The sequence below is a fragment of the Biomphalaria glabrata genome, chromosome 4 (assembly GCF_947242115.1).
Source record: "Biomphalaria glabrata chromosome 4, xgBioGlab47.1, whole genome shotgun sequence".
Classification (NCBI taxonomy): domain Eukaryota; kingdom Metazoa; phylum Mollusca; class Gastropoda; family Planorbidae; genus Biomphalaria; species Biomphalaria glabrata.
In genome coordinates, this window is record NC_074714.1 from 27,303,609 (window position 1) to 27,328,807 (window position 25,199).

The 25,199-nt window shown below is 33.5% G+C and overlaps 3 protein-coding genes across 3 annotated transcripts; 2 read left to right on the plus strand and 1 right to left on the minus strand.

The window, feature by feature from the left end:
* Positions 1-1,028: 1,028 nt before the first annotated feature.
* On the plus strand, positions 1,029-24,855 carry LOC106054053 (protein LLP-like). Its single transcript, XM_056025493.1, has 4 exons — positions 1,029-1,276; positions 19,461-19,598; positions 20,759-20,809; positions 24,685-24,855. Exons 2-4 carry the CDS (start codon positions 19,466-19,468, stop codon positions 24,846-24,848), a joined length of 348 nt encoding a protein of 115 aa, XP_055881468.1. The 5' UTR covers positions 1,029-1,276; positions 19,461-19,465; the 3' UTR covers positions 24,849-24,855.
* LOC129925661 (uncharacterized) lies at positions 5,030-12,580 on the minus strand. The gene is made up of 4 exons (XM_056025486.1): positions 9,343-12,580; positions 5,593-5,663; positions 5,356-5,437; positions 5,030-5,248 (listed from the first exon to the last, which is right to left on the minus strand). The coding sequence occupies exon 1, from the start codon at positions 11,352-11,354 to the stop codon at positions 10,086-10,088; it is 1,269 nt and encodes a 422-aa protein (XP_055881461.1). The 5' UTR covers positions 11,355-12,580; the 3' UTR covers positions 5,030-5,248; positions 5,356-5,437; positions 5,593-5,663; positions 9,343-10,085.
* LOC129925662 (piggyBac transposable element-derived protein 4-like) lies at positions 12,673-15,049 on the plus strand. Its single transcript, XM_056025491.1, has 2 exons — positions 12,673-13,019; positions 13,425-15,049. The coding sequence occupies exons 1-2, from the start codon at positions 12,877-12,879 to the stop codon at positions 14,374-14,376; spliced, it is 1,095 nt and encodes a 364-aa protein (XP_055881466.1). The 5' UTR covers positions 12,673-12,876; the 3' UTR covers positions 14,377-15,049.
* Positions 24,856-25,199: the final 344 nt, after the last annotated feature.

The following is a 25,199-nucleotide window of genomic DNA, read 5'->3' on the forward strand; positions in this document are numbered from 1 at the left end:
TCTTTTGTATTTTCATGTGTCAAAGTAAAAAACTATCTGCGCAAAGTGTATTTCTTAAAATTAGATCTAGGTCTAAATCCTTTCTATCTTTTCTCATGTCAACATTGTAGACATGGCCTAGATCCATAAAATACTACAGCTGTAATAGAGTCGGACAACTTTATTTTTTTTGAGGGTCTTAAGTTTGTTTTAGGGCTACAATACATACACTACGGTCTAAGTTGGTACCCAAGGAACATTCCTGCCTAGTTTTATCAAGATTGGCCAAGCGGTTTTGATGTCTATAAGTAACATACATACATACATACATACATACATACCCCTCACATTCTACTTTATAATATAGATATTAATATAACAAAAAAGAATAAAAGGATAGTTGGAAAAAAAAACTCGTAAGGAAAATCAGGGTAGTGTGACGTCAAATACAATTAAAGAAGAGGTAGAGAATCTAAAAGTGACAATGTGTTGCCTTAAGCATTAATAAAATAAAATTAATGTAAAGGATAAGGAGTTCAAGTATTAGAGTAATAAAATATATGCTTGATGTAGGCTTTGTTCCGACATTTTTACCGTGTTCCGCAATTGTGACTTCTTTAAAAATCCTGTTCCGTAATTGTGACTACCCATATCTTAGTCGAATTGAATGTAAAATTTAAATATCTGTTGAAAAACTAAACAAAGCGTCTATTTTTATCGGAAAATGGATGGGCAATGCCTAGATACTTTTAGTTTTTCCATAGGTCTAACAATTACGGAGCAAAAAATTGAAAACTAAAAGTAGCTGCAAACTGTTCCGCAATAGTGACTCTACGTTCTAATGCCACTTCGCTGATGGGCCTTTCCTACTTAATTTCGAGATCTAGTAGATTTATTTTTCTTAAAAACATAAAAATCTAAGAGAAAAACCCGCGCTTCGGAAACATAGTAAAAAACTAAACAAAAATAGTCCAGCCATGCTGTCCTTCAGAATCACCAATAAAATAATAAAAACCCAGACAATCCATCGAGATCTAAAGTCTAGATAGATTGATAAATCTCGTCTTATACCTAGATCTACTTACTCAGATTCTGGATAGCCTAGATACTAGATCTAGATCTAATTATAATTAGGAAATCATCTAAATTTAAATCTAGTAGATTTAGGCCCTAGACTCTAGATCTGGTCTACATTCGTTCTTTTTTTTAAATCTCAATCTAATCCAGATCGGTAATTCAAGTAATTGATCTAATAACGTCGCATTATTATCATTATAACGGTAACGCTCGCCGCTTTGTAAGTATTGTGTTACAGTTACAGTTACAGTGTTAGTGTGTTACTGTAATGTTACTGTTAGTAATTGATTAGTGAATCATTAGTCGATTAGATCTAGTGTGAGATTTTTTTTCCCTAGAGATCTAGACTAGATGATCTAGAATTTAGACTTATAATTTAGATCTAAAGACAGTAGATTCTTATATTAGGCACACCGTGTTCGGGAACTATGGTAGATTCTATAACTAAACTAGACTAGTAGTAGAGACTAAACACCGACTTTCGGGAACTTCAACTAGGTCAATTTTTTATTTGGTGAAGGTTCAACTTACAAAAAAACTGAAAGCAGATTTTAGCAGATTCTTATTCTGCAACTAAAGGACTATAAAAATGGCTGTGTACTGTGTTCCTTTGTATTACCACCCATAGTCAAGATTTTATTTTAAAGTAAATTGGGTCACTTCATGCTCCTATTTTGAACGCAGTTTTTGGGCTTTCTCCTTTAGTAGGTACTTCGATAAAAATTTCAAAATGATCACAATGCAATGGTCGGAACCTATTTAGTTAGATAGACCTTGAGAAATGCTTTCCAATGATACCAATTGTATATTGTTGAGTTAATTGTGAGGGAAGTTATTAAATTTTTAGTGGCCAAAAATTAGCCTTCTTTAGCCTTTGTAAAGCAAAAAAAAATCTGTGACCGAAACAAATGACAGTTGAACTTAAATTAACTGTATTATAAAAAGTCTTAAAGATATGGGGTTGAAACTTCACACTCTTTTACATTAACCAGTATTCTGTTAAAATAAATTTAAAAAATAAGACCAAGCAATACAATCTTTGAAAAAAGTGAATTAATATATATATAATATAAAAGAAGCGTTCGACAAAAAATAAAAATATATGTGATTTTGTCATCATATGAGCCCAAAAATTACAAATAAAACCAATCAGAGATCTGTATTGTGTTTTATTTTGTTTAATTATAATAATACTGTATTTAAATAGCTATTTATGTGCATCAGATAGAATAGATAATTCTTATAAGTTCTAAATGAAAATAGCACTGCACAGAAAAATATTTCCTAAAATTTAATGACTATAAGTTTCATAAACTTCATAAAAAAACAGTTTTAACCTTTTTGTAGAGCACTGGCAATTAATCTTTTTAAAATGCCTTAATTTAAATGCTTTAAAAATTAGATTGTAAATGAAAAATTTCTTGCATCAGACAATAAAATAAACAAGAAACCTTGCGATTTTTTTTAGAAGTTATTAAAAGATTTTTTACTTGAATTTTTGTGCAATAATAGCTCATTATTTTAAAAATATAATATACTCATTTATTAACTATTAATTTACATGTATATTAATAGAAAAAAACAACACACAGAAGAAAAAATTAACTAAGTATTAGTTCGCTGAGCTAAAAATATGAATTTTTAAAAAAAATATTTAATATTATTTTTTAAAGTAATTAAACTTTTACTTTAAAATTTGCAGATTACAAAGTCATTATAATAAAGACACATTCCCTCTCCATAATCTAGCATTCAAACACTATAAAAGTTAATCTAAATGAAAAATTCTTATGTGTGCTTCTAAAAATAGCTCTGGATAGACAGAAATTGACCATTTCCAGTAAATCACAGTGTTGGTTGTTACTAAAAATAGATGTTAACCATCAACTTTGAAAATTAATATCTAAAGAGTGCGCCAAGCTACAAAGTTCAAACTTAGCACACAGATATATATTAACATGCTAAATTCAATAGAATTAGTGAGATTGTTGTAACCATAAACACTTTTATTTTATTAAAAAAAATAATTTTTGCCCTTCTTTGTCTTTGTTAATTTTAATATCAAATATCTTTAAAGTGCGCTAAGAGAATTTAATGAAATTTGAAATATACACATTTCATAATGTGATAAATTATTGTAGCAAACAGCATTGTTGTAACTTTTATAGGAAAAAAGTTTTGTTAAGAAAAATTTAACAGATTGGCTTCAAAAGCAAATAAAAATGATCTCTGATATCTTATGTTTACAAAAAGTAATCATAGTTAGTCCTTAAATAAAATACAATGTGCTAAAACTCTGATGGAAATGACCACCCCTAAAAAAGGGGTAAAATGTGCTGACACACTTTTCAGCCATTTTTTGGGAGATAAAAAAAATGGAACTAGGTCAGTTTATCGAAGTACCTACCTTTAGTTGAACAGTGGGCACCGGTGTTGAACACCACTAGATGTAATTGCTAATAAATTATAATATTATATCTGTGTTACTTAAAAAATATTTAGATTGTAGTAAAAGAAGTAGATTCACTTTTGCAATATGTATTTGTAGTCTATTTCTTCAAATACTCTCTCTCTCTCTTTTTATACTTTATATATATATATAGATATAGAAATCTATATATAATAATATATATATATATAATATATATATAGAAAAGAGAGAGAGATATATAAATTAATTATTTTAATTTAATAAACATGATATTTTCAACTAGGCTACTTGTATTTTCTCTCTGTCTTTCTTTTAATTCCTATCCAAGGACCCTCTTCTTGTTTTCATAATTTGGATATTCGTTTTGTGACACCTTTATTATCCCCTCCCCCCGATAGATGCTTATAAATTCTTTTCATGACTCTCCCACCCTCCACTGCCTGTTGTATAGTTTGTGACACTACATGCTGCTTTCAGTTTTTTTGTAAGTTAAACCTTCACCAAATAGAAAAAATAAAATAAAAAATTGACATGGTTCCCGAAAGTCGGTGTTCAGTTATAAGAATCTACTATACAATATAGATCTATTTAATTCTATTATAATTTAATAATCAATCAAATCAATGACTACATAATGTCTTAAGTCGATTTAAGTCAATTAAGTCATAACACTTTAACAGACTAGTCTACTGACTAGACTAGAAGCAGAACTAGATTTAGTAGATTGTGATTGATTGTCTAGATCTAAATCTAGATTATAATTATAGACTAGACTCACTAGATAAATACTATAAGTTGCTATAGTATAGTCATACTCATCGTAAGATATATTAGTATATAAGTGTTTCTCCAGTACTGGTGCCAAAAAGTGTCACATTATGCTAAAAATTAAAGTTGAAGTTTTTGGTTTCATTTCAACTGTATTCACTTCTTCAACCAGTTCACTTTAAGAATAAAAATTTATCAATAGAAAATGAATTGCAAGATGTAGATTTTGACAGCAGTGTCTATTCAAGGGGTACCCCTTTTGCGTCACAGGTGCATCACCGGGACACCACTTGATAATTTAACAACGACCAATTGATAAATTCATTGTATTTTAGCATAATATAACTGTCTTTATTGTTATTAGTCTTTAGATACTGAAATTTATGCTTTTGCATAGAAAAAGTGGATTTGAGCTCAATTCAAAAATTGGGACCTGTGACACTACAAGTTAAAGTTTTTTTTTAAAGATATTCTGTGAGAATATAGAAATTATTTTATTTTTGCACTAAAGTGATCCATTAGACTTATTATTCAGTTCACTATTCTAGTCAAAAAGTACCCATTTGTAAAAATGCTGCTTTAATTTCACAAAATGTCGCGGGTGCTTCATGGGACAACATTTTTAAAAATAATGTTTATAAGTTTACATTTTTGTCTTATCTGTGCACAAGTGAATGATCATTATTATTTTTAATTATTGACAAATATATATTTTATATCTTTTGTTAGTCTAACACACAGAAAAAGGTTTTTAAAAAAAAAAGAAAACGCATAAAAACTACAAAAATTTTATTTGACAAATTCAGAAATCAAAACCTTCCACTCTCAAACTATTGCCATTTGGTATCAACATCACTTCAGTAACAATTATGTCTGCATACACTAACTGTATGTCCTGCACTTCTGGATATACAAATATTATATTTCTTTTATTTCTATGACTTTTTAAAAAATTATTTCTGCGCTGATCATCGAGGACTTCTATCACAACTCCTGTTAGAAAAAATTACCAGCAATGTTGAAAAGTTAATACTTCAATCTAAAACATACTTTGAACTTGTTTATTGAAAGTAAAAAGTACACAGTGCAAAAAATTATACCTGAATAGAATATTTACCCATACTTGACAACCTCAAAGCTATTTAAAATGTACTTTTGATTAGTGAAGGAAATTGTTTGGGCCTGAAAAAACAACAACATGGGGCTGAAATACTTAATTTCTAAAATGAGTCTAAAATTATTTAGCAGGGTATATTATTAAAAAACAACTTATACAATACAGGTAACATAAGATTCAATGAAAATTTTTTAAATGCTTATATGTAAAAGCTCTTTACCTTTGAATTAGAGCATATTTATATGGGACTGACATCCAAAGAGTCTTCAAGATTTGACTGAGATTGCACTACTGAAGAAAAAGAAACAATTTCATTTAGAAATCAATTACAGGGTTCGTACGGGGTCTGGAAAGTCTGGAATTTTAAAAAATGAATTTCAGTCTGAAAAAAGTCTGGAAAATCAGTACTTTTCACTCCGACTGAACAAAAATGTCTGGAAAAAGTCTGGAATTGAAAAAAAAAAGAAAAAATATTTCTCGCAAAAAAAAAAAGTCGATTTCGTTTTATGATAGCGGCTAGCTTAGAAATCTATATTTAAATGTAGTAATGCATCCGGCGGAAAGGCGCGTTCTGCGCATGACTAGATCTACTAAAACATCCGTTTATTTGAATCCCTATCATTGATGATTCCTGCATTGTCTTGTCAGTTGATAACATCGTAACTCTTAGACACAGCCTATTTTGTTTTTTCTGTGACTTGTGTGAAAATGGGAAAATGTTATTTTTCGAATCAGTGGCTTGAAAAAATAGAATATAAACTATGGTTACAAAGTGATCCTAAAAATATTCACAATGCTGTCTGCCATATTTGTAAAAAAAACCTTTGATGTTTCTAATATGGGTGAACATGTTTTAAAAAGCCATGCAAAAGGTCTAAACCACAAACGAGAAGTTGATCACATTCAGAGGGTTGAAGAAGGAAAGATACCTGTGATGGTTGACTATTTTACTACATTCAGGTGAGTATTTTTTATCAACTAGAGCTATATATTAGATCTAGATAATCTAGATCTATATATTTATTTACAATTGAATTAGAATCTGTTAGTAGATTCTAGATCTATGTACTAATGTTACATATTGTAACATATAGATCTACATGTAACCTAGTTTAAGTTGTAGATCTAGATGTATATTACTTATTAGACTTGAATTAATTAAAAGTCTCAATCTAAAAAATCTAGGTCAAGTCTAAATCTTACATTAAAATTTATTATAGATTTATTTTATTCTTGATCTAGACCTAGTCATTTCATCTAAGACATTCTAAGAACTCAAATAGATCTCTAGAAAAGCTATAGATCTATCCTAGATCTAGTAGATATATTAGATCTTCTGATCTAGAATGTAGTTTAGTAAACTTAAAAGAGTATTATTCTATGACAGTAGTCACATTGTGATTGTAGTGAGATTATGAAAAAAAAAGGGGGACTCTAGATCTAGTATAGTGATTCTTATTATTTATTCATCTAAATTTTGGAACTTGAATAGATCTGGTAGTTTCTAAATTCAATAATATAACCAAGATGTGTACAAATTTACTTTTTAAAAATTTAGCTTGTATTTACTTTTTTTTTTTCATCGTTTCAGAAAAGCAACATCCTCGCATGCATCTACTGAACCATCTTCTTTAGCCAACTCACCCACAACTTCATCTTCTAAAAAACCACTCCTTGCCACTGGAGATAGTGTTTTGACTGTTTAAGTGCTTCACTCTTTGAACTTGGTGGAAAAGCACCATTCTTTTAATAGTAGCAACAGTAGTTCGGATCTGTACAAAAAAATGTTTCCTGACTCAGCAATAGTTTCTGTTTTTTCCTGCTCAGAAAGGAAGGCAGCATATATGTCAACGTTTGGCATATCCCCATACTTGGCTGAATTACAATGAAAGGCTGTCATCTCTGAAAAAGATTGTGCTTTTGTTTGATGAGACACTAAATGGCCCACTACAATCAAGGCAGCTAGATATTCATGTGCGTTATTGGAATGGCAGTAGTATAACAACAAGATACCACTTGTCATATTTTCTAGGCCATTCAAGGGCTGATGACCTCCTAGATAAATTAAGAGAATCTAGCAGATTCTTTAATAGAGGTGGACTGCTACAGCTTTCCATGGATGGTCCAAACGTCAACTGGAAAGTTTTTGACATCTTTCAGGCAGAGCGTATGCAAGAGTCTTCTGTAAAACTTTTGAATGTGGGATCTTGTGGACTTCACATTGTTCACAACTCATTTAAAGCAGGCCATTCTGCCACATCCTGGGATATTGGATCCTGGCTGTCAGCATTACACTGGTTGTTTAAAGACAGTCCAGCTAGACGGGAAGATTTTATTAATCTTACAGGGACAAGTACATTTGCTTTGAGATTTTGTGGACACAGATGGCTGGAGAATGTTCCTACTATTCAGAGAGCTCTACAAATATGGCCAGCAGTGAAAGTGTAAATAAAGGGTGATAAATCTAAAGAACCCACATGTAAGTCATTCAAAAATCTTGTGGACTTTGCTGCTGATGCTCTGCTAGAAGCCAAGGCTCAAATTTTTTTGTCCATTGCACAAGAACTCCAGCCTTTTCTGACTAAATATCAGACGGATTCACCTATGATGCCATTCATTGCTGAAGATTTGTTCACCACAATTAAATCTTTGCTAAGAAGGATACTTCAGGCTGAAACACTGAGCAAATTAAAAAGTCCACATGATCTTATTGCTCTTGATCTTAAAAGTAAGGACATCTTTTTGGCCTATTCAAAAATTGAAATAGGAATTGCTTCGTCTAAGGTGTTGCAGAAGATTAAGGCAACAGATCTGCAAATAATGACTCTAAAAAATGAGTGCAGGCAATTTATTTCAAGTCTAGTGGCTAAATTACTAGACAAATCACCAGTTATGATTCGTTTGGTACAGAAACTGTCCTGTCTGAATCCATCATTGATTGCATCATCTCCCCAACTAGCAGCTTCCTGATTTAGGGATTTGTTAACAATTCTGGCAGATTCTGGAAGGATTTCTTTAAATGACTGTGACCAGATTTACAACAAATTCATCAAATGCCTGGAAGCTTTGGAAGAAAACAATGTGAAACCAAAGTTTGAATTGTTTCATCCAGCAACAGAGCGTTTAGATGATTTTTTATACAACAATTTTAAACCACTTGATGCAGCTCTCTGGGATATTTTGAGACCCTTACTTTTGCTATCTCATGGCCAGGCGACAGTTGAAAGAGGGTTTTCGTATAACAAAGAAGTCATGATTGAAAATATGCATAAGGAAACTTTAGTTGCACAGAGAAGAATATGTGACTTTTTGAAAGTAAATGGTGGTGTTTTAGATGTAGCCATTACCAAACCTTTACTGACAGCTGCTGCCTCTGGACGTCAGAACTATCATCAATATTTGTGAAAAGAGAAGACTAAAAAAAAGCTGAGATGGCCAAAAATTTGAAAAGGAAAAGACATGATGATGAGCTGTCAGACTTAAAAGCAAAACGGGAAAAGCTCATGGAAGAAGAAAAATTTTTAAGGTCATTGGCTGACAAATATGCAGATGAGGCAGAAGCAAAACAAAATTTCAAGCTTTTGTCAAAGTCTAATGACATGCGCCACGAGGCTAAAGTCAAGTTAGCTGAACTGGTTGTTCTAGAAAGAACAATACAGTCAAAGCTCCAGGAGCTTTTAGACTGTTGAGTTTCTCATCATCTGTATATAATATATGTATATATTAATCTCTTTATGTAAGTAAAGAAAATGTTTTTTATTTAATCATATATTATTTGTCTTTTAAAAATTGGTACCATTTGATGAATTTTTTGAGTCAGGAAATTTTTTTTGAAAGGCTGGAAAATGTCTGGAATTTAATTTTACTTAAGCTGTATGAACCATGCAATTAAGTAATTTTAAAATGAATAATGTTTTTTCTCAGATAATTGTAAAGTGCTATTTAAAAATAAATAAATACTAGTACTTACCATTTTGTTTCTGAAGTTTGAACACCTTCCAAGACTCTTGTACTCTACTCTAGGTCTAGATCTAGAGTAAATCTAGATAATGAATTACATAATTAGATCTAGATCTAGTCCTAGAGTAAATCTAGAGGTCTAGATCTATAGTTTAGTTCTTAAAAGTTTTAAAGACAAGTGTCCGAGATGCGCCTCAAACGAAAAATCAAATAGATCTAAATCTTATTTACTGTAATAAGTAAATTTTAATTATTTAATATTTCTTAAACAGTACCGCTTTATTTCTTTTAGATGTAGCTAATATTATCTGACACTGTAAAATCTTTAACAAAATATCACTAAAATCTTTTTGGACTTAACAGACGCAAACTAGGACACCATTTGTAAACAAACGGAGTATTGTCCACTGAAATGCCTCAAAAGTAAAATTACAAAAATTATAAAATGAAAGATGTAAAAAAATGTTCATTTAAAATGATTAATTATGAAAATAGTTTATTACATATTATATTGTAATAACTTAACTGAGCCAACTCAACGAGGCACATATATCTTTATTTACACGACATCACAAGTTCATAAAACATCATCTTTCTTAGGCACAGTCTTTTCACTTCGGCTCTCAACTTCGGCGGAAATCGTTCTCCTCTCTATTGTTGACATCCTTTTAGGTCTAGTCTATCACAGTGCGCACCTTCTAGCACTAGCCTGGATGGCGGCGCGCATGGCAGAGTTATAACATTGCCCCCTTCTTAGAGCTTTTCGTCCCAAAAAGAAACAGTGCAGTGGAGGGTTGACAGTTTAGGTGGAGGTCGATTGGTGGGAACCACAGACGGTAGGGTGCCTGTTGCCATTGAAGCCATCTGCACGGTTTTCCATGGTCGTCGCTTCCTCTTCTTCCAGTTGGCCAGTCTATGCTTGAGACGATATTGTGGTCGCTGCTTCGATCTCATGATGATAGTCACTGATGCCAGCCGGCTGACACAGGGAGAGTTACTGGAGGTTAGGGTTGCCAGCCACGTAACACAAATGGAGGTTGTGGCAATCACCGTAGATTCCAGGGTTGTTGTTCTAAGACGCTGAGTCAGCGGACCTTTTCCATGGACGTGTCGTGACACAGCTGTAGGCTCACAGCTAGCCATGGTTTCAAGCACATAGTCTTTCTCAGCTTCATCTGTAAGGTATGCCCATGAAGCATCCTTGTAATGTTCATCCACCGCTACATCAGGTTTCGTTGGGATTAATTCACCACCGTTCAAGTCACTCTCACTGATGTGTGCAGAAGTACACATTTCTGTCAAGTTCAGGTCTTGTAGCTGGGTTTCTTGGCATGGGCACTGTCCCCGCAGGACGCCGCATATACAGTTCATGTCAATCGCCTGGATGCAGTTGCCAAGTAAGGAGTTCTCTCTTATGCCGCTGCCAAAGTCCAATTCGTTGTTTCTGCCTCGGCCATTGTTGGGGCCCGTATTCGCAATATCACCCGACATCCAAGGCAAGGAATCAGAAACGGTCTTGAGGCTTTCATGGTATGAGTTCTCATCAAAGATACTGACAGATAAACAGAGGCCTTTAAGGTCCATAGCAGCCAGCTTGGTCGCAGACCCAACGTTGTCTTGATCTGTCCTGCTCGTTGCAGGTATACCTGGAACAAAAGTTTCAGGCACATAACAGACTTCTCTTGTTTCTTCATTTGTCTCTCTCCTTTCGAATTGGCACATCCCATTGAGATCGTTGCAGCAATCGTTGTGACGTTTCTCACCCTGAAAGTCATCCCCATCAGACTTGCCCACAACACAGTCACAGACAGCGCTCCAATCCCCAGCGCCTCCATCACCACTGTTTGTGCAGCCACAGTCCTGACCAGGTAACTGCTCCTTCCCTAACGAGTTTATTCCTCCTTTTGCTTGCGACACAATTTTATCACTTTGGTCTATTTGGCCTTCTACTTGCAATACACTTTTATCAACTTTGTTCAACATTATGTTCCTGCTCATGTTTCTCATCATGTTCCCAATCATGTTCAGTTGTTCATCAAATGCATCCACAAAGTCCTGGATCTTGCCAATGAACTCAACAATCCCAAGTTCAATTTCAATTGTGTAGGTCTCCGGATCTTCTTCTTCATTGATCAGGGCTTGCCGCAGATGAGCCGTGAGCGTTTCCCTGCTACCTAGGGATTTTAAACCTCGGTCCCGAAGCTCGTCTTATCTCTTTAATTGAGAGCTGATGTAATAGCTTCAAATATGTCATTGTAATCAAAGCCTACCTCCTCTTGTTGAGTTGTCTATAATCCCACTTCTGACACCAATTGTTGCAACTCTCAGCTAGGCACTTAACGAATAGGCATGCAACTCAACACAGTTTAACAGGAAATAAATAGTTGTGTTTATTCACTAGGGTAAACACATAACATCCTTCAGCTTCCTCAAAGTCTTATTACTAAGTATAGTCCTTTGCTACTTAACCCGAATGTGGACCAACGACAGCCTTCCCCGCTTTGCTCCAGGTCCCTACTACAACCTTCAGGCAGCACTAAAGTTGGCCTCTTAGTTTCCCACACATTCAGACTCTTCACAATCCCTGATGTACTGTTCTTCTCTCCGTTCTAGTGTCTTCCTAATGTTGACATCCTTTTAGGTCTAGTCTATCACAGTGCGCACCTTCTAGCACTAGCCTGGATGGCAGTGCGCATGGCAGAGTTATAACAATATATTAAAATCATTTAATCTTAATTGAAACTTTCCATGAATACAGAAAACTTAATAAATCCTGAACTCGTATTAGACGCTACATGTGACGCCATAATTTATGCATGGAAAACACCAACACGGGGTCCCATGGAGCGCCTCAACGCCTAATCCAATTTACTTCTCAAAATAAAAAAAAATTAATTATTTAAAATCCCTACACACGTTTACTATTACATTAACATAATTGTTTTAAAAATATAAACTTTTTGTTTAGTAACAGGCTTTAAAATTGATTAACTTTACTATTTAAGACTAAATTGTATTCAAGACGCTTCACGTGACGTCATGATTGAATGGTTAAATTTAGTAACCTCGTAATAAAAAAGCACTTCGATTAGGATATTGCAATCAAACGTATTTGTAATAAGCTTATATTTCAGTAGAATAATGAAATATCTACGTACCTGATGGGTTGTTGATTCACAAAAGATCATAAAAAACAGATTAAATGAGATTTTTGTGCAAGATTGCCGGCAATTGATAGTATCGACGCTTCAGGCGCATCAATGGTTAACTCCCTGCAGACGGCTAACAAAGAAATGGTACTCTGGTGTACCATACTTTTGACAACAAATAAAACTATTTAAAAATTATTTTTTTTAAATGAAATATGCTTCCCTATGAAATATAATGAAGATAAAATAGTTTGGTGCAAAAAAAATTTGCAAATTCTATTTATATATTATTTCTCGTTCATTATAAAAACGTAAATACGAGAACGATGGCACGACGCCATTTTGGATTTTAGAAAGCCACACGCTTGTTGACGCTCGCTAAAACTAAGCCGAAAATGGACTCAGATTCGGATTATCAGCCTGAAACTGATGTAGATTCAAGTGATGATGAAGTCTGGGAACTCATTGACTCTTCAGATGATTCAGATGAAGAGAATATTCCTCCCAACAGCACTCTGAATGCGACACAGCCAAACGTGTAAGTAACCATTATTATTTTTAGACCTAGGCTAGAGCAAGACCGATCGTCTAGATCTAGATCTACTGATCTAGATATCTAAAACGTTTCAATGTGTAATTGAAATTGTTCTGTTCTTTTAATAATTATTAGTTAATCCCATTGTTTTATTTCATAAAAAAATATTTAGTTTGAAAAATATCAAGCCTTCTGATAAGCTCATCTATGCTAGTCATCTTTGTTTACATGATCAGCTGATTCAAGCCTTTGTTACACTTTGTAGCTTGTCAGCTGTTGATATCTAATAATTATACAAATGTAAATAATTTTATATTTAGAAATCTAGTCCTCAAGTTTTTTAATTTTGTATTTTCAAAGTACATTTGTCAATTTTTCTCATTTTTTTTTTTTTTTGTATATCAACAGAAACTATGGCTATGATGTGCTGGACACTATGCCAGAGGCCCCAGCAAGCTTTCTTCCAGAAAGGGTCCCTGGTATACAGCTTGACCAAGTTAGGACACGAGACTCTGCTAAACAATTTTTCAGAGCTATTGACTTTTTTAAACTTTATTTTACAATGGATATTGTTTTGCAAATCTGTCAGTACACCAACACCTATGCAACTGAACATGGACTGCAGAAACCAAGTGTGTTCCAGAGTTGGTATGAACTAAGCCCTGACGAATTCTACAGATTCTGTGGACTTATCATGTATGCTGGCATTGTTCAGGTCCCCAACATTGAGCGATTCTGGTCAACCAAATCTCTATACAATGGACTTTGGGCAAGAGCCTTTATGTCACGTGACAGATTCAAGGCAATAATGTGTTTTATTAAAGTGTCAAATCCACTTACAGAGGATCCCAATGATAAACTCTGTAAAGTGAGAATGTTAACGACATACATTAGAATGAAATGTATAAAGCTTTACCAACCTCATCAAAATGTCTCTATTGATGAAAGAATGGTTCGGAATAAAGGTAAATATGCATTTCGACAATACATTCGAGACAAGCCAACAAAGTGGGGCATGAAACTGTGGATCCTTGCTGATTCTTTAAGTGGGTATACCTATGATTTTGATATATATTTAGGAAAGCAACAGGATAATGGCCCTTTTGGATTAGCTTATGGGGTGGTGATGAAGTTAACTAAATCTATATCTAGGCAAGGGTATAGGCTTTTTTTTGATAACTTTTATACTAGTGTCCAATTATTAAAAGATCTTTGGTTTATAGGGATTGGAGCATGTGGAACTGTTCTTAGGACCAGAAAAGGTTTTCCTAATGCTATAAAAGATGTTAAAAATTTTGAAAAAAAATCTAAAAGGGGAGACATGAGATGGATCAGGGATGGACAGTTATTGACAGTTTAGTGGAGAGACAATAAGACCATATCATTAATGTCGACTATTCATGATGCCAATGACAGTGTAACAGCTAAACGACGGACTAAAACGAATGGACAGTTTGAAAATTTGACTGTGAATCAACCAACTATTGTACATGACTATAATAAATACATGGGAGGTGTTGACAAAAGTGACCAGCTAATTAATAAATATAATGTACTTCGTAAAACAAATAAATATTGGAAGACTATTTTTTTTCATATGTTAGATATAGCTAGGGTTAATTCCTATATTCTTTTTCAAGACTGGAGGGATAAAAATAAAGATGTACCTGAGCTGAATAGACCCACAAGATATGGCCAACTTAATTTTACTGAAGAATTAATTAGAGAGTTAGGAGATATAGGTATTGATGATCCTGTACCAATCGCGTCTAAGCCCTCTGTTCATTTTAAGCATGCAATGGATCCACAGTTTATGGATAAGAGAGGGAACTGTAAATTATGTTACAGTAATGAAAAAATAGTTAGAAGAACTAGTGTTAAATGCAAGGTGTGTGATGTGTTTTTATGTTTTCAAAAAGAAAGAAACTGTTTGTCTCAGTACCACAAATTACTATAAAATCCTGTTTTTTTGTTCTATTTCTCACTGTACTATATAATAAGATGTGTAACTAACAAGTTTTACTCTATTTTTGGATAGTTTATAATATAATTTTGATGTTTAAGTAAATAAAAAATAATAATTTTCTAACTAGTAAAAAATCATGTCGATGTCATCATTTTTCTAGAAAATGATTATTGTTTTCAAAAATTTGTAAAAAATTTATTTGTCAATGAATTAACTTCATTTTTGTCAGTTGTATACAGAATTGAATGTATTTTAATAAAATGTAAATATCATTATCATATATTTATTTATTTATTTTTTGTCTTCTTTGTGAATGTGAATTTTAAAAAAAAATTAATTATCGAAAAAAAATTTATGACATAATTATTTCTTTAAAAAGAAAAAATATATTTTAAAATGATTTCAAACATAGATAAATTGAAAGAGCTTTCAATTTCAAACAAATTGATGTATAACACTCAATATAAAACTGTAATTTAACAAAGTTATGCCCTGCCAAGTAACAGACCCCCAGTCGCTGACAAATTTCTAGAAAAACCTGCAGTCTGTTAAGAGTTAATTGTGGGACATGCTATTATTTAAGTACTCCTGTTAATTACTACGCTAGTATTTCCAGCGGAAACGGCACTCTTTTGTTCTACACAATACCTGTGATGCTCAAAAGAACTCTCATTCATAAAAAGTAGTGTCGTTGGAAAAATAATCCCATTCTTAACACATGCAGCAGAGGCGCTTCATTTTGGGACACCTCGACCTATTTTAAGCTCGTTATGCATGTTTGTTGTAACAGAAATGCAATGTTGAGCATATTATTTATTTCTTGTTTACAATTCATAGAGGATTGTAATTCCGTATAAAGTGGGACACATCGCGATGCGCCTCAAACACATTTTTGTGGCCATGTTTAATCAATATTTTGATAACCTTAAGAAAAACTAAATAATGACATTGAAATATGAGGATCTTGTTAACATATCCCAACAAAGATGGAAGTTTTATGCCTCTTGGTTTTAGAATGATATTAATTCAATCAAACCATGGTGTTCCGTGTTACATCAAAAGCCTCCATTTTGTGTAGTAATTTCACACATTTTTTACAATTTCAATATTTCCTTAGCACCTTATGAGCTCAAAATATCAAAATTTTTAGCCATTTCTTAATGCAATGTAATGTAAATTGTCACATTTAAATAACAATCTTATGAAAAACGTACTTTTTAGTGAACCAACACCTAGTTATAACCAGACTATTAGAGATAATTACATAGCTACTAGAAAAGGTCTCTACTAATCATCTATCAACTAAATCTAGATATTTTAGAATATTTTAGATTACTACTACAAGATCTAAATCTATTCAATCTAGTAAGATTCTCTCTAGTATTAAATAGTATCTATAGACAGATCCACAGATCTATATTTATAGACTAACTTTACTAAATAGATTATAGACAGATTCTTTATAGATCTAGAATATAGACTTTGTTGGGACATATATTGTAAGTACTAGCTGACTGGCGGCCTAGCATACGCCGCTATTTTGCAGGGCCGGCCTTAGGCCACTGCAACCTATGTGAGTTGAAGGACAAAGGGGGATGGGAGTGGGCAGGGTTTGATAAATCCAAATGACAGTCCAGTGTGCAAACCGCACGACCAGGCAGCCATTAGTAGTGACCAGTGAATACTTGTTCTCCTCTCCCTTCTTGTTTTCGTGGGGTGACTATCTGCAGAAATAAGAGAGTGATCTTTCCTTCTTTTTCTCGTCAAAACTCTTGAGCGCCGAAGAGAATTATATATAATATAGATTACAGTAAACTTAAACACATATATATAGATAGATATAGTATATAGAAAGATAGTAAATAGTAGTTATATCCACTAGAATTGAATGATCTACTATCTAAATCTCGACTAGCATTATAGAAAATCATATACCAACTAAATACACATCAAACAAAATAAATAAATGCTGGTTTAATAATAGACTAAAGAAGCTTTGTAAACAGAAGGAAAACCTATATAAAAAATTTAAAGAAACTAATGCAGAAAGAGTTTACAAAAAGTATATAAAAATTAAACACTTAACCCAAAAAGTAAGCAGACAGCTGCAGAGCGAATACATAAACAATGTAATATCTAAAGATAACAACAAAAACCTATGGTCATACATTAAGTCTAAGAAAATGGAAACAACAGGCATAGTGCCATTAAAAGATGAACATAACATAATACATAATGATAATGAAACTAAAGCAAACATCCTAAACAAATACTTTGCATCAGCATTCTCAGCCCCAGGAGACAAAGACATATTACTGAATTTGAACCAAGTAAACAACATAGAAGATATAGTAGTACAAGAAAATGGAATTCAAAAACTATTAGCCAACACCAAACCAAATAAAGCTTCTGGACCTGATGGTATTCCAGCTAGATTACTCAAAGAACTAAGCAATGAGCTAGCCCCAGTGTTCAAAATACTCTTTCAGGCTTCACTTAACCAGGGCAGAGTACCAAAGGACTGGAAAGAAGCTAATGTCACCCCCCTATTTAAAAAAGGAGAAAAATCTGACCCAGGAAACTACAGACCAGTATCACTTACCAGCATCACATGTAAAATCCTAGAACACATAATATGTAGCAACATCATAAACCACTTAGACAAACATAATGTCCTCACACCATACCAACATGGCTTTAGGAAATATAGATCATGTGAAACACAACTAATAGGACTAATTGATGATTTTTCAAAAGGTTTAGATAATAGTGAACAAATAGATGCTATCTTACTAGATTTTTCTAAGGCTTTTGACAAAGTTCACCACCATAGATTGCTTAAAAAATTAAAATATTTCGGCATTAATGGTCCACTGCATCAGTGGATTAAAGATTTTCTGATAGGGAGAGAACAAACTGTAATAATAAATGGCTCTAAATCAACACCGATAACTGTAAACTCAGGTGTACCTCAAGGAACAGTCTTGGGTCCACTACTATTTTTAATTTACATAAATGATTTACCAAATTGCATTACTTCAGGAACAAAAGTCAGATTATTTGCAGACGATTGCATAATATATAGAACAATAAAAACAACACAAGACACAGATATTTTACAAAGAGAATTAGATGAATTACAGAAATGTGAATCAAATTGGAGCATGTCTTTCCACCCAGAAAAATGTCAGTTGTTAAGAGTAACAAAAAAACTAAAACAAATTAATTCCACTTATCTTATTCATGGCAAACCAGTAACACAGACTAAAAACGCAAAATACCTAGGTGTTATAATAAATGAAAAACTGTCATGGAATCCACATATTGATGAAACTACAAAAAAATCAAACAAAGCATTAGGATTTATTAAAAGAAATTTCTATAAATCAAATAAGAACATAAAACTAAAATGTTATTTAACCTTGGTTAGGCCAATAATAGAATATGCATCCTCCGTTTGGGACCCCTCAACTCAAGAAAACATTAAAAAACTGGAACAGACACAAAATAGAGCAGTGAGATTCATAACAAATGAATATTCACATTTGACTAGAGTAACACCTTTAGTAAAATCACTAAATTTAGAAAGCCTTCAGGACAGAAGGCTCAAAAGTAAAGTAGCAATCATACATAAAACACTGAATCATAATCTTCAAATACAAAAACAAAATTTAATAAAATACTCTGAAAGACACAAAGATAAAGGCACATTCCTTGTCCCATATGCTAGGACAAATTTGTACAAACACTCCTTCTTCCCTAGTGCTATTAGAGCATGGGATGGGTTGCCTGAGCTAGCCAGGAAAACCAGTGACTTGGCTGAATTTAAGTTTTGAAGTAACGTCTGTATTATATAAGATAAGATAGTCAATCTAGTATATTATAATATTAAATATAGACTAGATTTATAGATCTAGCAATCAAAATCAAGATTCTGGCTTTGTTTTTCTCCAACTACGGGCAAACTTATATTAATATATATATTTACTATATAATATATTGCAATGCATGCAAATTAATTAATGTCCACTCAAAAAATTTATCTGAGTGGAGAATGCTTCAGTGAGTGGAAGGATGCATCTGAGTGCCTATATGAGCATGAGAGTTTGAAGAGATGGTAGTGGCTGAATCTAGATCTATAAGTTCGTCCGTGAGGTGATTAGGTGAAACATGGTGTTGCTTGTTTAAACTGGATTCTAGATAGATCAGTATGTCATTAGACTTGACTAGGAAGAATAGATCCAGAACATAGGTTGGTTATAATATATTAATTAATGAAAACAAATTCATGTATATGCCAAAAACAAAATGGGCGAGGAACAGGAAAGGAGCATTTGATTGAGGACTTTGGTGAATTTTTTTTCCCTTGGTCTGAAAGTGATGGTCTAAAGAAATGTTTTCTCTGTTATATTCTGTATAAATTGCTTGCCTTATCATGATTGAAGGGTGAAAAAAAAAATGTGTTCATTTTACTTCAGATACCATGGCAAAAAGCATTCGAAGCAAACATAGAAGGAAAATGAGAAATGTGAAAAGGCAGTTTTATGCAAAAAAAGATCTTGAAAAATTAAAAAAAGTAGTTTCTCATTCTTCAGTTCTCGATGAGTTAGTGACAAGTAAGTTTTTTTAAAAATATGATTTCTTATTTATTTACATTTCACGTCTTTTATGAATTAGTTGAAAAGCAACAAAATTTAGATGCTGACAAAGCAGTAAAACTAGACATTATTATTATTGAAATTCGACCAGCTACCAGAAATGGAGGAGAGAGAAGATTAATCAAAGATAGACAAGTAATACTAATTATTGATCCTTTAAAAATGTAACAAGATCTATAGTAATAATAATAGTATTATAATATTTGCCCTAACTCCTAAGTGCTCACTAAGAAATGGTTTTGATAGGTTTACATTCTAACCTCTGAAATTCATGAAAAAATAGTCATTTTGTAGCATTATAAAAAGCAATATTCCTTTAAGTTGAAGTTTAGAGTACCGTACTAATGAAGTTTAAAGTCCTTAAATGAGTTTAATAGAGGATTTTTGCTGAAGGAAACTTTTAAGAAAAAAAAGCACAACAATGCACACTTTTTCCTTGCAACAAAATTTTCAGTTAAAACTGGTATTCAAGTTCTAAACATGAAATATCAATTACTCTGGGCAGAAGTGTTTTATCCTTAAGGGCTTATAGATCATTTTACAATTAAGAAGCCAAAATGTGTGTGACAAGGGAAAGAAATTGTACTTGACTGATAAGGTTTTATAAGTTGAAAAAGTTAAAAACTAACAATAGATACAATTTTTATAAGCACTTCCCTGGCACAGTGGTTAGTGTACTGGCTGGAGGAGGCTTTAGCCCTCTTTCAAATTCAGGTCGTTTTTTTTTTTTATAAATGCATTTAAAAAGCAATCACCCAGATACCCTCATCTTTCTATCCTCACCCCTATTCAAGGGGTCAAGACAATTCGTAGGATCATAGCGTATTGAGAAAGCTAAAAGGATGAAATAGTGAAAATATTTGTAATTGCACAGATTTATTATTGTTTGTCTAGATCTATTACAAATTTAATTACATAATTGATCCAAACTCATTTATACAACTACACATAAGCTTTGTTTAATACAAAAAAAATTTTGTTTTCTTATTTTACTTAGCTTTTTAGATTTTAGAGTATACAAATAATTGTTTTGAAAAAATTTGAGTACCTGATGTTTTGTTTTTGTTTTTTTTAGAAGCCAATAATTATTTTATTTTAAGTTATTTCTTATTTTATAGCAAGAACTGTTAAAGACTTAAAAGTTGAACAAGACAGTAATAAACATGAAGGCAAGTTTTATGTAATGTCATTAGAAAAATAATTTTAAAACATTTATAATTATAAGAGTTTGAATAAAAAACACTTTCTTTAGGTCAAGAACTCCCTAATCTTCTTATTGACATTATGATTGCTTATGCCTGGAGACATAGTGTGGGTATGTGATGTTTTGGCAATGCCAGTTTTAGTGCCAGTTTCATTTAGTACATTGTTTAGTTGTTTTTTGGCACTTAAAGGATGAGCCCAACATGCGCTAAAGAGATAATGTAGAATGTGACTCCTCTCAGCTTGAGGAGAGAGAGAGAGAGAGAGAGCAGTGCTTATAGCCCTGGAGTGTTACAAGAGAACACAGTGAAAGGCAAATAAATGAGACTCCTCCCCCATTTCATAAATGTCAGGTGACATGGAGATAGGTAGAGAAAAATAGTACTCCTGACCTATGCCCCCCCTCATCTTTTATATTAAAAGTTTTGAAGGGGAGTCGTGGAAACTCCTCTCTACTTTATTCTTCTCACCTTTCTCTTCAATCTTTCTCCTTTTCTTAAAAAAACTCCCTCTGTCGAGAGACCAGTACGTTTGCCATGGACTGCAATAGTTAAGGAGGGATAAAGAGATCCTGGTATTTGATTTGAGTGGGTGCCTATCTGGCAATTGGTTACTGCATGAGGCCTAGATGTCCGAGAAATATCTTTAAAATACACTGGGAGATGAGTGTGTAGAAAAATATAGAGGTGCAGATCTTAGAGTGAAAGTAGAGATGGATTGGTCACACCCTTAGAAAGATACCAACAAGAGAGCTAGTTTGGCCTAGAGTGGACCCCCCAGGGAACATGATGTAGAGGAAGACCAAAAAGAACATGGTGACTAGATGAAGCCGAGAGGACAGGAAAGAGCTGGAAAGCCATAAAAAAAAAACTAGCAAGAGACAGTGGATAGTGGCGTGTTTTTACTGAGGCCCTATGTTCCATGAGGAACTCAAAGGAGTTCCATGAGTGGAACTCAAGGAAAGATGATGAGATGAGATGATGGCCCAGGCCAAACTGGCTGCATACACTTGGTACCAGCATGGCTCGTCAACCTATGCTGAAGGGTCATGGCTAGAGGGTATGCTGTACAGGACTCATGAAATGCAACAGCTGCCAGTCAGAGTATAGCACCTGTGTAGCCCGGGTGAGCTTCTGAGAGGCTTATCCCATTGTTGGATTCATTAGCTGGTGGTGATCAGAGGAACTGAATATATAAAATATTTTCTATAGATCCATTACCCCCCCCCCCTCCAAAATATTTGTCCTGAATGCACAAAATGGTAAAGGATCTGAGTGTAAAGGTTAAACCTTTTTGTGTTACATAGGATTCCAGAAACTACAGTCGGAGAGATGCACAGATCAGCCAAACTACTTGTTGAGGGTGGATAGAAAGCTGCATGCTGATGGACTCGTGCGATGCAAAAACCTTGTACAATCCCGAAGTGGAAATCATGCCCCACAAGAATCTGAGTACCAGCAGGGATGTAAACAGTGCAAGAGACCTTCTGGAACGTTCAGAGAAGGGTAGTGGAGGGAATTGAAGGAGTCTTCCATGCCTGACTCATTACCTTGCTTAGGGATGGTGACAAGGTCAAAACCGTCATTATTTTCACATTTTGAAACTAGGACACCACCAGAGTATGTTAAGGCATGAGGCTCTACATCCCTAATCCAATGAGGTGCTTTAAGTACTAGGGATATGAAGCAGAAGTATTATTGTATAGGCTATATGTGGTGGGGAGGGTCACAAGCATAAAAGCTGCATGGCTTAGTTTAAGTGAGTAAACTGTCACGCTGGTTACTCAGTCTGTTTCAATTGCTGTACAAAGAATGATGCATCTTTGGTCTACAATAAAGACCATGTTAACATTATGAGAAAATTTTCTAATGGTACTAAAAAAAAATAAGCAGGGATCTTTCCAATAGAAGGTTGTGTATCTTTCTTGACTATTGGATAAGCTTATTTTACAAGAGAAGACAATAAGTGGAGTCTGTCAATAAATTTTAAGCTGCCGTACATATTAAGTCTACTTTTGAATCTATTATTGAAATTAAGTTATATTGTGTGCTAAGCATATATTCAATCTTTTCATAATTTCTACTTGGAGAATAAAAATGTTTTTTTCTGTTATTGCTTCACTTAAACATGATTCTTCAGCATACTGTTACGATCTCTCCTAATCAGGCCTTCTGTAAACACTGTTAAACACATCAATAACCTGACAACAAGAGCTCCACAATAATCTGGTATTTTAATGAATGGATAAGTAGATAACACTAGACCAGTGATGCTCAACCTAATTTGACCTGCGGGCCATTTTAACTTTCGACACGCGTGTTGCGGGCCACATCAACATAATGGTAAAATATGAAATCAAAATTCACTTGAAACCATTTGAAACTATTGGATCTAGTTCTTACATTAATTAATGGGATAGTTAAAGTCTATCATTTTTTACGCGTCTAAAAAATGTTGCTTCATTTCTACTTTAAATGAGAGCAGCATTGTAGCTACTTTTACCACCAACTATTTTCTTGTCTCTTTTTGGTCAAATCTCTAGGCGTAGTTTAACCAATCTTTTATACGCAGCTCAAACCAAGAAGGCTCAAACCAAGAAGGCCTTAATATTTGTTTTATAATGCCACTGTATATGTTGTTTTTTTTAAACATCCAGACTTTCTTTACAAAACAAACTATGTTGGCTTATTATCATGTTCCACAAAAAAGATCCATTCACTTATCCGGGTAGATTCTACATTCAGAGTTCCATTGCACAAACTCATACTCGTTAAAGGTCATGGTACCAATCCATCAGAGAAACAAGTGAGGGCCCTAACAAAGGTAAAGATATATTTTAAACTTTTTTTTGAAGGGGAGAGAATTTATTACTTTATGTGCCGACTTTTCGGCGGGCCGGATGCAACCACGACGCGGGCCGGTTCTGGCCCGCGGGCCGTACTTTGGGCATCACTGCACTAGACAATTGGCAACAAACACAACAACTAAAATGTTACTCAGTACATCACCGTACAAAACTCTACTGTCTCTATCTCTTTCTGGACTCGTGTCTAACACTTGAGGACCCAAACAGGACCGACTTCATAGCCAGACTGACAGTCTCGGGTCTCCTCTGTGTCCTCTCTTGAACTCTGCTTTCTTACACACTGTGTCTCTGGTCCACACAGACTTTCGATCACATGACCATAACATTGTTCATATTTGCTTGTAATAGTAGTACTGTCCCTTGTCCATCGCCTGAGTTCACGTGTGTCAAGTGAACCTACAGTTAACCCTTTTGTGCCGCCAATACTTTGAAATTGGGTTCGCAAATTTAATTTGTAAAATACCTAGACTTATAACCACCTAACCCCTAATGCCTAGTTTGTAAAAGAAAAAATTAAGTACCCTACCAGATACCAGTACTGTTCTTCATACTTAGACTGTTCGTCATTACAATTGAAAAAGATATTTTGAGTTTATTGTGTAGCATAGTAAAAATAAACATACAAACTGTTTTCTTCTTATTGTGACTCTAAAATGCAAAACAATGTAAGACTAAGACTGCTTTATTGATCCTTACGGAAATTTGTTGTGATTACAAGGACTCGTTTCTCATATAAAGACAACACAACTATATTAGCATCTTAGGCTGTCTCCCAAATTTTTCGCAATACAATTTATTTGCATGTTTTTATAACTTCATTAATAGATTGTGTAAAACTAGTTTTGTATAACATTGAACAGATTATTATACAAATATAATTGAATTAACATCTTTAAAAAAAAATCTAATAAAATGCTACTAATGTGTACTTTAGTAATTCAGTTTTGTTGACTGAATATTTAACTGTATTTTTAGGTACTACTATGGATGTTGATAAGCCTGTTGTTTCCTATAATAATAAAACCAAGCAAAATGAACATGGTCACTACCCTGACTGGATGAATCAAAGAGCTGTTAAAAAACACAAAGCAAAACTGGCAAGGTCTAAAAAAAAAGTTGGAAAAAAAATTAAATGGTGATAATAAATAGCTGTTTTGTTTTATTTTCCAATGTACTTGTACTTTTTAATGTGTGATGAAAACCATCTGAATGTAGTACTTTCCTTAGTCACAGTTGAGCACATGCAATAGATCCAGTGAACACGGGATAAAATAATAACTTTAATTAATTGAGCAGGTGCAGTAAAGTCATTGAATTCATCATCATCTGTTCCTTGACTTTCCTGTCAGCAGCTGTTCTTAGCAGGATATTAAGAAGAGGCTGGGCCATTGACAAATCAGCTTCCATCCACGGAACCTTGAAGGATGACTTTTGACATTGAATTACAATATCTAATATAGAATCAAGTTTAATGAATTAACACGCCATTG